Source organism: Dendrobium catenatum, unplaced genomic scaffold (genome assembly GCF_001605985.2).
Source record: "Dendrobium catenatum unplaced genomic scaffold, ASM160598v2 fragScaff_scaffold_1663, whole genome shotgun sequence".
Lineage (NCBI taxonomy): Eukaryota > Viridiplantae > Streptophyta > Magnoliopsida > Asparagales > Orchidaceae > Dendrobium > Dendrobium catenatum.
In genome coordinates this window covers 18,003-28,519 of record NW_021320125.1, presented here as the reverse complement: position 1 = coordinate 28,519, position 10,517 = coordinate 18,003, and the positions used below count along the sequence as shown (strand labels likewise).

General features: G+C 31.2%; 1 protein-coding gene across 2 annotated transcripts; it reads left to right on the top strand.

Annotated features, from left to right (window-relative positions):
- The first annotated feature begins 1,026 nt into the window (after nt 1–1,026).
- LOC110105493 (ubinuclein-1-like) lies at nt 1,027–8,774 on the top strand. 2 transcript variants are annotated; one of them, XM_020835023.2, is made up of 6 exons: nt 1,027–1,165; nt 4,994–5,119; nt 5,297–5,437; nt 7,340–7,387; nt 7,565–7,651; nt 8,072–8,774. In XM_020835023.2, exons 1-6 carry the CDS (start codon nt 1,124–1,126, stop codon nt 8,519–8,521), a joined length of 894 nt encoding a protein of 297 aa, XP_020690682.1. In that variant the 5' UTR covers nt 1,027–1,123; the 3' UTR covers nt 8,522–8,774. The 2 variants fall into 2 exon arrangements, with proteins under 2 accessions (XP_020690682.1, XP_020690681.1); XM_020835022.2 differs by having other exon boundaries at nt 8,066–8,774.
- Nucleotides 8,775–10,517: the final 1,743 nt, after the last annotated feature.

Genomic DNA, 10,517 nt, shown 5'->3' with positions numbered 1-10,517 from the left:
GGTGATGTTGGATATCTTTGACGTGGCACTATACACTGATGGTGGGTTATTTCATCAGGCAGGTTATTCCCTCCGTATTTCTTTTTATCTTGTTAACTTACTGATCTTCGCAATGAAAAAAAAAAAGATCAAAAGTGGTGTGGAGGAGGATAAGGAAACCTGCTTGATTTGTTTGTTGGTAGCCTCTTATGTAGTCCTTTGATGTAAATTGTTGTACTACCATGCAAATTTGCAATCTGACTTAGCATTGCGCTATCTTCTTTGCTAGCCTTGCTGAGCCATGTTGTAGGCTCTTCTGGATCAAATTTCTTAAAAATAAATATGCAAGCTGCGTATCTTCTATGTTAGCATGAAAATGAAGTTTTAATGTTCAGTGATTCAATAACTTGTTAGATTGATAGCACGAAATTTTTTGCTATTATGTCGCTGCATTAAGCAGGCAGCACCCTGCTGTTTGTTCATTAATGTTATAGTATTATTGGAAAAAAATTGTTAGAAAGAACACATATTCTCTAATTTATTGGTTATTATTTTTTTGATGGTCTTACAAAAGTTGACTTATTCTACAATGGATAAATCAACATATTGACTCTTTCCTGCATGAATAAGTTTTTAGCAAGTCCTGCTTCATATGCTTAAAACATTTTTGAGCTCAGATGGCTTCAGCTTCCGCTTCTAAATCTAGTAAATGTAATGTTATGAATTTTCTGTGTGAACAAATTCTTGCTGTATAATCTACTATCTATGCTATATCCACTGTGAGAGCTCATGATAAATCCAATAAATATAGAGATATGCATATGAAAAACTCTAAATGATTCAGTACATTTATGATTGCTTTTTAAGTTTCATAGAGTTTCCATGGTTATGATAATATTTTTGCACCACAACTATTCATATGACATGATTCTTGAGATCTATTTGCCAAATTTCCCTACTTTAATTCTTTATGAATTTTTTCAGCAGAAATACCAAGATTGTGATTCATGATTTTTTTTCCGTTTACCTGAAAATTTTAAAATGTGTGTATTATGTATTAAAAAAATAAAATTATAAATTTATTCCAAAATTCTTTCAGGCCAGCCAAAGTAAAATATCGGAAGAAGAGTTAATTAATCGTCTCATGGGTTTTCTTGGCCACATGGTACAGAGGAAGACATTGAAGGTAATATTTTGCAAATTTGCTTTCTATTTTAGCATGCGCTCTCTTAGTTTTGTTTCTCATTCCGTCGAAGTTTTTTTTCTGGGTTTTATTGGTACTCATAAATATGTTCTTATTGATAAAATAGATCTACTTCATTAGTATTTCCACGTTGTGCTTATGGAAATTTTTTTTTCCTGGTGCATATTTTTAGATTTAAATGAGAATTTGACTCTTAATAGGACACAATGGAGAAAAATATTCATGTAGCCGACCCACAGTGGGATAAAGACTTGATGTTGTTGTTGTTATATGTTTTGGCTAGATCATGATTGCAAGTTTCTTTAATGCATATATGCCTCTTTTAATGCACCAATTTCTTCAATTAAACTGAATTGTTGACTTGTGGCCTTCAAGCGCAAGGCTGTACTTATGCCACCATAGCTTATCTGATCGAGCAAATTTTATCTTTGGTGTTCTATAGCACTTATTCTTTGTGAGCATTGGTTCTATTTATTTTATTTTCTATTCTAGAACAAGAAAGTAACTCCATGGGTGATAAAACAATTGTTTTGTATAATTATTTAGAATTATATATTATATAATAATTTTATCTTTGGTGTTCAATTTGATTATTTATATTAATTAGATATATAATATATTAATTCAATAACTTTGGATTATAAGATACGATAAGCGGCCTCATTTTGAAATTGTCTTTGGCATTATTTAAGACTTCAATTATGGAAGGCATTATTTTCTTTGAACATAAATTTAATTTAAACCTTGTTTATTTGAGAAGAAGAAAACATGATACATATATTATATTATATTTATATATTAGATAGATTTGATGGATGTAATTTTACGTTTTTTTTCATGTTAAATTTAAATAAAAATATTTTCATTAATTTAAGAAAATCTTAATTTATTAGGAGTCCTTCAGTTTTAAATGAACCTTCTTTGTTATTTTGGAATTTTTGAGACAACTTTCTCTCTCATTGTGGTCTAACAATATTTGATAGATCAACCTACATTTGGTTAATGCTATTTGATATTTTTTAGATAATTTTTAAATGAAAGATTTTCATTTTAATTTTCATTTTAGAAATAAAAAATTAAATAAAAATTTTTTAGAGTCTTTATTTTGAAATGAGGCTCTCTTGCTGTTTTTAAGTTTTCAACGGAGATTTCTCTTATTGTGTCTTAATAATATGCAAATAGATGAGCGACATAATATAGGATAATTAAGGTTTTCCTAATGTAATTAGAATATTTTGATGCATAAAGATCACAAGAGGGAAAGATTTTATTATCACAAATCACCAAAAATGCCAATTTGATTATTTAAATGCTTAAAGAAAAGAATTTGAGGCCAATTAATAATGCAATAATCAAATAAATCCAATCAAGGAGAAATTCAAACAAATAAAATCAACTAGTTTGGTAATCTAATAACCATAATCAGAATCCTAGTTGTGCCAAAGTTAAATAAAATCACGAGCACTAACAAACGAGCAATCAAATATTAGGAGAAATTAGTTAAATGTAGAAACTTAGGAAATTAAGAAAATCAAACCTCATGTTATTATAAGATAACTTCTCCCAAAATTAGATAGTCACTTTTATAGCATACTTGAAGGAATCATACATCTAATTTGAACACAAAATAAAAAATTGGAAGACTAAAGTTTTATTGATTTAAGTTTTATTTATTACATGCCTCAAATCTTCTATTTATGAACTCATATTATCTTGATTAATAGATTTGATTAGCATAAGTCAGTTTAGTTGGCTAGAGATAAAATATCTCAAGGTTCAAATATGAATAATTATAAAAAATATCTAAAGCTCGATTCTATTTGAAAATTTAGATTCCGTAGTGAAATTTGATGATTCAACAGAGACAATAAATCTGATGGTGAATAATCATAAAACTGCACTAAAAAAAAAAAAATTCAAACTGTAACTTTTGAACTTTAATAGTAATCACAACCAAACTAGCCTATAATCATGTGATGCTAATAAATAGAAACACACCCCTCTCTCAAATATAGCATCAAAAGCATGCCCCAAACTATCAAAACTATATTATAAAATAAAATGAATCAACTAATAGAATCAAATAAACATTTCTTAGATCATTGCTTAATATGATGCTTTCTATGAGAATAAATATGCATATTTCCAACAATTATGCCCTAGTTGATTACATTTGGATTTGGTGAATTTAACATTTGATACTCATCATACAAAACCTGAATAATTTATTTTTTTATTGTAAAGTAACCCATAAGTCATCACAAGCACGTCTATATCACCAATGAACAAGACATTCTTAGAATCCACCATCAACATTTGACACAATCTCATCTTTCGGAAGAACTACAACAAAAGATATATAGAATTTTTGGACAGAGGATTCATTACAGATTCATAAGGAGATAAAACGAGGGAATAATCTATGGAATTGACAGCAGATACATGAAAACAAAAAAATCAAATCTGACATTAAAATTTGATTAATGCAAAAATTCCTTGAAATTTATAAGTTGTAGACATCAGTTCCAATGTGCTGCAAGATTTAAAATAGTATAGTTTATAGTGATTTCCTGTGTTTGGGTCTGTTTATGCTTAATCTTTTGAATTGTTTTCTTTTCTTAACTTGGTAAAAGTAGCGAATGTTCAACTTTGAGCAAGTGAACATTGTATTTGATCTTTGGAACATTTGGTAAATTCTTTTGATCTTGTCATATGAAAAAAGATTCATGATATCAAGACTCCACAAAGGGTAGTCTTTCTTTATAGCTTACATGGCTGTTTGTAAGGTTATTTTATGTAGCACAACTCGTAGAATATGGTACATGGGACTCAGTCTTGAGATGCAAAGTATATATAAATCTAACATAAATTATATTTGTATCCATTATTGTACAAACCAAATATGATATGTTGTTTTTTTTTTCCAGATTTCATGAAATCAAGTTTAATCTAAGAGTCATTACATGTTTTAATTAATTTTGTTAGCTAGTTTTATCTTGTTATCAATAGGATTTCATTTTTTCTCTTACTATCATTGTTCAATATTGAAATGAATGGAACGTCCCTATGTATTTGAAGCCATTGATTTTTCCAAGTTTGAACTTGTGGAAGAGTAGGTGAGTCCAACAGCGTTGGTTAATTTTGACCTCATTTTCTTTATTATTTCCATCTAGTAATCTATTCGCTTCTATTATTTTGTTATTTATTGTGATTCTGAAATTGAGTCTCTTAAAATTGTTTATATTCTGAGTTTTGTGCAGATGATGCTTCATTCTATTGTAGAATTCAGCTTGCTAATTTCAGTTCTCTTAATTGATACCTATTGTATTTTTATGATATCGTGATTTTGGTAGATATTCTTTGGTGAATAATTCATTACCTATTTCATGCAATTTTGTTTATTTATTTATTCTCAACTTTGAATCGTAGATGGTTGTTTGCGTTTGGATAGTTTAATTACAAACCGGTTTTGTTTAACAATTATCCATCCCTTTTTCAATAAATAAGAATGGCATAAAACCTTAAGTTGTAGTTACATTGTTTTGTTGTGTAGATTGCATTCATTATTTCACATTACATTTGCAACATTAGTGACTGTAGACTTTGATACGCTGTAGATCACTCTAACATGAACACCACGATCTTATGATTAAAGTCCTTCAGTTTCATCAGTCAAAACAAAATTGGGGGCAGATTCCATTCTTTGGAATTAAAAAAGCATCATTGGTTACTTATTGTTAAAATATAATTTTTCTTGCTTAATTCTTCAACAATTTTAAATTATTGAAACAACTGATTATGCATCTGCAGAGAAACATGAGAGAAATGGTTGAATTAGGTCTATCTGCAAAACAGCAGAAGGCTGATAAATTCTTGCAAATTAAAAAAGAGGTTCTTGAAATGATAAAAGCTCGTGTATCTCTTCTGGTCTCCAAGGTAGGCCTATTATGTCCTGGATTTTTCTTTTAGAGGTGTGCAAAAAAAATTGGAATGCATTTAGCCTTATTAACTTGTGAAATAATAAGTGTGACTTAGTGAATGAAGGACTGTTTATTTACTGTATTTCTCTTGGAATTTGATTGCCTACGCTTAACTTTTTCTTTCATTTAATAGGCGCCTGACCATCAAGATGGGTTGAAGGACGATTTCCAGGATGTAGTTAGAGCCGACGAAAGGAGAGCGTTGAGAGGAAAATATTGTATGGATGTAGCATTGGAAGACAAAATCTGTGACCTCTACGATTTGCATGTTGAGGTATCGTCAAATTTTAAGAAAAAGTATATAAAATTTTTTGAATGAACTTCTAGTTAGGATGTTGTTCCTTTTTAAAATCATATTTCCCTTTAAATTCTATATTTACATTAATATGGGTGATACTCCTTTTGAAATGGGTAATTTGACTTATGTGCCCTATAATACATGAAATTGGAGAAATATGCTTGCTATTTATTTTCTTGGGGAAATATACTCCAAAGATTATTTCTGATCAAACTATGCTTATTTTTTGCAAATAGAGTAGAATGGCTTGTTGAATAGTTATGTGCTTTTTCAATCATATGAGCTGCTAGGCATTTCTTCTTCATAGCACTTTCATTTTTTATGATTATAGTGCATGCATTTGGGCTACGACAAAATTTTATGGTGATGTTCTCACCATTCATCATCTTTGATGGTTAATGATTTTATATGTTAGGTTATTTAGGTTTGAATATAGTTTTTGCACTCTAAAATCTCTTCCCAAAGAAACTAGACATCAATTACCTTAAGATGGTTTGAATCATGGTTCAAACCATGATCGAACCATATTTGAACAATGATTGAAATTATAGTTTGATCGTGTTTGAAGATGAATCAAAGATGGTTTGGTTTTGGTTCGAAAATGATTCTATGATCATTCAATTGTATTTTGATGATTTTTTTAATCATGTTTGAAGATAATTCAATTATGGTTTGAACAAGATTTGATGGTTGTTTCAATTATGGTTCTATCTTGGTGTGAAGATGGTTCAAGCATAGTTTGAAGATAGTTTGATCAATGTACGAAAATGGCTTGTTTATACTTCAAATATGATTAGAGCATGATTCAATTATTGTTAAAACTATGATCGAAAATGGTTTGATCATGATTCAAAGATGATTTGATCATTGTTTGGCTATGTTTTATCCTTCATTATCTATTTTGAAAATTAACTCATTTGAGTACTTTTCTATGTTTTTAGATCTGTACTCACATCATATCAATCCGCAAGCAATATAGTGCGTGGGTCACATAAAGCTAGGTAGGGCTGCATATGAAATGAGCATATATGATTAGAGCATATAGATAATGAGCATATATGAGAAGCTAGTTGTGGCTTGGCTTGATTAGAGTTTGAGCTAATCAAATAAACTTGAATATTTTTATGAGAACTTGACTGTTAAATGAATAAAATTGAACAACTTATCGCTCGACTTATTTTGGGATCTAAAAATTCGTGCACGACCTCCCCTCTTTCAGGAGAGTTTTAATAACAGTGTTCTGAGCCAAATTTTTAGATGGCAGATTAAGTGTGGAATAAAGATAAAGAACTACCTAGAGATTTCATCTTCATTTGATGAAGACTTTATAATCTAGTTCTAATTTTCTCATAGGCGCAAGCACCTTTGATTAATTACGCCTCACATGCCTATTTAAACTACTATTGAACCTTGCTCATATCATGTTTGAATGGGATTCCAAACTTTGAAATATATTTGAATAGTCTTCAGTCATAGTTCTAACAAGGTTTAAATATAGTTTGAATAAGATACAAACCTTGCTCAATTATGATTCCATGCTAGTTTGAATAAAGTTCGAATATGGTTCTAGCTTAGTTCAAATCTTGCCTGAATTTATTTTAAACTTTGTTCAAACTTGTTGTTCAAGTGGATTTCAAATAAGTAGCGTGCAGTCAAAAGTGAGGGTATTTTGGGCTGAGCAATCTTTTTGACATATTTTTTCCATGAAACAAGTAGCAAGCATATTTTTCTAATTCCCGCTATTATGGGGACATATAAAGTCCAATTTCCCTTTGAAATCTGACATGCATCTATTTTGAAATGACATTTTTTTTTATCATCTTTCCTTTTATCATTCAGTTTATTAATTTCTGGAATTATTGTCGTCTTAATTATTAGGGAATGGATGAAGACAAAGGTCCTCAGAGTAGAAAGCTGTATGTAGAGGTAATTTATTTAAGTTGAATATGATGTATATTTATATTGTTTGATTGCCATATTTTTGGCTTCTATGGTATAGACTTTTTTTTTCCAATCTGCCATTGTGCATTTCCATGTTTTATTTTCTCTACTTAACGCAACATATTTTTTATATTTAAAAACTATTTTATTTCCATGCTTCAGCTTGCAGAGCTGTGGCCGGCTGGTTACATGGATAATTTCGGGATCAAGGATGCAATATACAAGGCTAAGAAACGTAGACGGCATAAGGTGTTGCTATATTGCTATTCCTATCTTTGTTAATGTTCCATTTTGCTACGTTGATTTCAAACAATTGTGCTAACTCGTCCTATTGCATTTTCATTTGAAAATATCCGTGCTATCAATTTATTATATTCATATTGGCCATGTCGTTTTTTGTTAAATTGAGCCATCTTTTTAATCATCATCAAATTGGGAAAAATGATGGAATAATTTACTTCATAGGCTTAATTAATTAGAGGGATGATTATACTTGGATTTGATGCCCAAAAACTTGGTTAGTATACTTGATTAGTTGAAAACTTGGTAGGATAAGTTCTTATTAGTACTATCTTAATAATCTTTGCAATTTTATTCTTGCTACTCTTATCCTAAGGTGGATTATTCATGTATATTGCCTCTGACCATTTAGATTTAATTTAGTTTCAGGCTCGTGATGAAGAGAGGATTGAGAGGAAGGCAATGAAGTCAGAGGAACCACAAGCTGGTCAAGGAAGGCTTGTTGTGGATCCTCCAGTTCAGGTTCCTGCTCCTCAGGACAAGCACCCTATGTTGCTAGGTAGAATGAGTGATCCAACTGCATATCTAAGTGATAGCGCACAAAATAATGGATACACTTCCAAACAACACGAGAGATCTAGAGGGAACGGCACAGGCACAGTTTCAGATGGTGGAAGCAAAGCAGCTTCTGTAGATGTGAAGAAAAGGCTAAAGAGGAAGTCGGAAGCAGATGCGGTCTTTCATGCTCATCCACAGAAGATGCAGGCACAGTCTAGAAAGGAAAAACAGAATTCAATTAATTCAAATAGGCCCAGTGATAATTCAAACCTGATTCTCCAACAACCAGAGTCCAATCAAGTTCCTGCTGCAACAACTTAAGACCAACCAAGTTGATCATTGATGCCTGTATAGTTTGAGATGATAACATAGGACTAAGTTTCAATATAGTTTCTGCGTGGTTGAGAGTTCATTAATTCATTTCTTTGTAAACAACCCCTTCCATGCAAATGTGACCAAGATGAGAATCGTTAAATCTATACCAGTCATCAGAGCCTTACAAACAACTACGTTGTTTTTGCCGACTCTTAAACGTTTTCTTATCGAAGGCTGGCGGATTAACACGCTTTTGTTATGTTATGGTTGATTCACAGGAATGTGCTATTATACTATGCGGGATTTGCATGCATACCATAGTTTTTATGATTGTGTTTATATTCCAAACATTTATATTTTACTATTTTAATCACATCATTAAAATGTTTGTATATATAAATATATTTTATTTAAAAATGTTAATATTAGTAATAATTTATATATGATACAAAGATTTAAATGTTACGGAAGAATATTAAATTTACATATTAGATTAATAAATATATAAAAATTATGTGATATGTTTTGAAAACCTCTTTTATACTACTGCCACGCTGAGAAAGTGTTGTGTGTGGTCACCGAATGGTTTAGAGATAGAATTTAAAAAGTGATGTGATGCATTCTGATTTATCTCTAGATGCTGTTCGGAGATTGTAGAGAATAATTTCACCTTCAGCAGAGTATAATTCATATGGTTACCATTATTTGGGATCCTCAATTTTAGGAGATACATGGAAAATTTATTTCTGCTTTGCCTCTTGTCGCTTAAATTTGTTGAGACGCTTGTAGAATGCTCGCAAGCCATTAGATAGAATTGGTTAATGCGTAACAAATTAATAAAATTAAAAAAGATAACCTGAACCTGATCTATTATATCTCTTTTTTGGGGGGAAATTTTAGGGCTAACCCCTTTATAACTGATGAAAAAATACAATAGTTTTTATTTATTTTTTTTTATTTTTTATTTTTTATAGTGGAAATTCATGATGGGGCCTACGCGTTCATTAAAGAAACAATTACAAAGTCCTTGAATGGAATTCAAGCTCACTACTACTTAGAAGAGTTACAAAAAATAAAAATCAAATAAATCATAAGAGCTCGGGTTCCCTGCTAAGCAAAATTACAAAAAATCCTAGATAAATTCTACGATGTGTAAGAGAGAGCACCCCAAAAAATACAAAGTAATGAAAACTGGCAGTCAGCTCTAGCTTCTCCACCAAAAAATCACTACCACGATCATCTACACTAGTCACATTCTGCAAAAAAGAATTACACAAACAAACAAGAGTAGCACAAGTAATAAAAGATATTAGGATGAAAATACCCATAACCACTAAAAGGTAAGCAACTAGGACCAAAGGGATACCATCCCATACTCCACCATCTCAGATACATAAAATAGAGCATAAGGATCATATCAATAATCTACAACCAAGCTAAGGAAAAAGACATACAGGATCCACACACCCAACCAAGAAGAGAACACCCGACAACTCTTGCTATAAATAAGATCATAGAAAAAGATAAGGAAAACCAAGATCCAGAAACACCTTAGCACACTAACATCCCAGCAGAAAAGAACCCAAGAAAACCCAACACAGGCATAGAGAATAGCAACCAACCCGACCCCAGCAAGCTGACGACCACAACAGAAAAGTACAAACCCATACTCAGAAAAATCTAGAAAAACACACCAACAACCTGGCAACAAAAAATACCACTCCAAGGAACAAAATACTCCAACCAAGAATAAAGAACCACAAAATGCTCCGAGGAAAAAGGCACAAAGTCCAGCCACCCGAAAACATCAAACCAACCAACCAGGCAACAATAATGGGAAAGCTACAAAAGATAACACCCAGTTCAGTCCTTGAAACTAACAGCCCAATAGACCCAAACAAGCTGACAGGCCACAACAGAAAGCGCCCAGGAAATGGAACACCCCATAGCAGACAAGACAATCATATGAAAGATTTTGGAGGCCACTTTTTTAAGTTTAAAG

What these genes read in the sequence shown, in the direction of transcription:
- LOC110105493 (XM_020835022.2), top strand. Translation starts at nt 1,124, where the DNA reads ATGGGTTTTCTTGGCCACATGGTACAGAGGAAGACATTGAAG. An exon ending in TACAGAGGAAGACATTGAAG is followed by an intron (nt 1,166 to 4,993) that starts GTAATATTTTGC and finishes ATGCATCTGCAG; the next exon opens with AGAAACATGAGAGAAATGGT. An exon ending in TCTACGATTTGCATGTTGAG is followed by an intron (nt 5,438 to 7,339) that starts GTATCGTCAAAT and finishes CTTAATTATTAG; the next exon opens with GGAATGGATGAAGACAAAGG.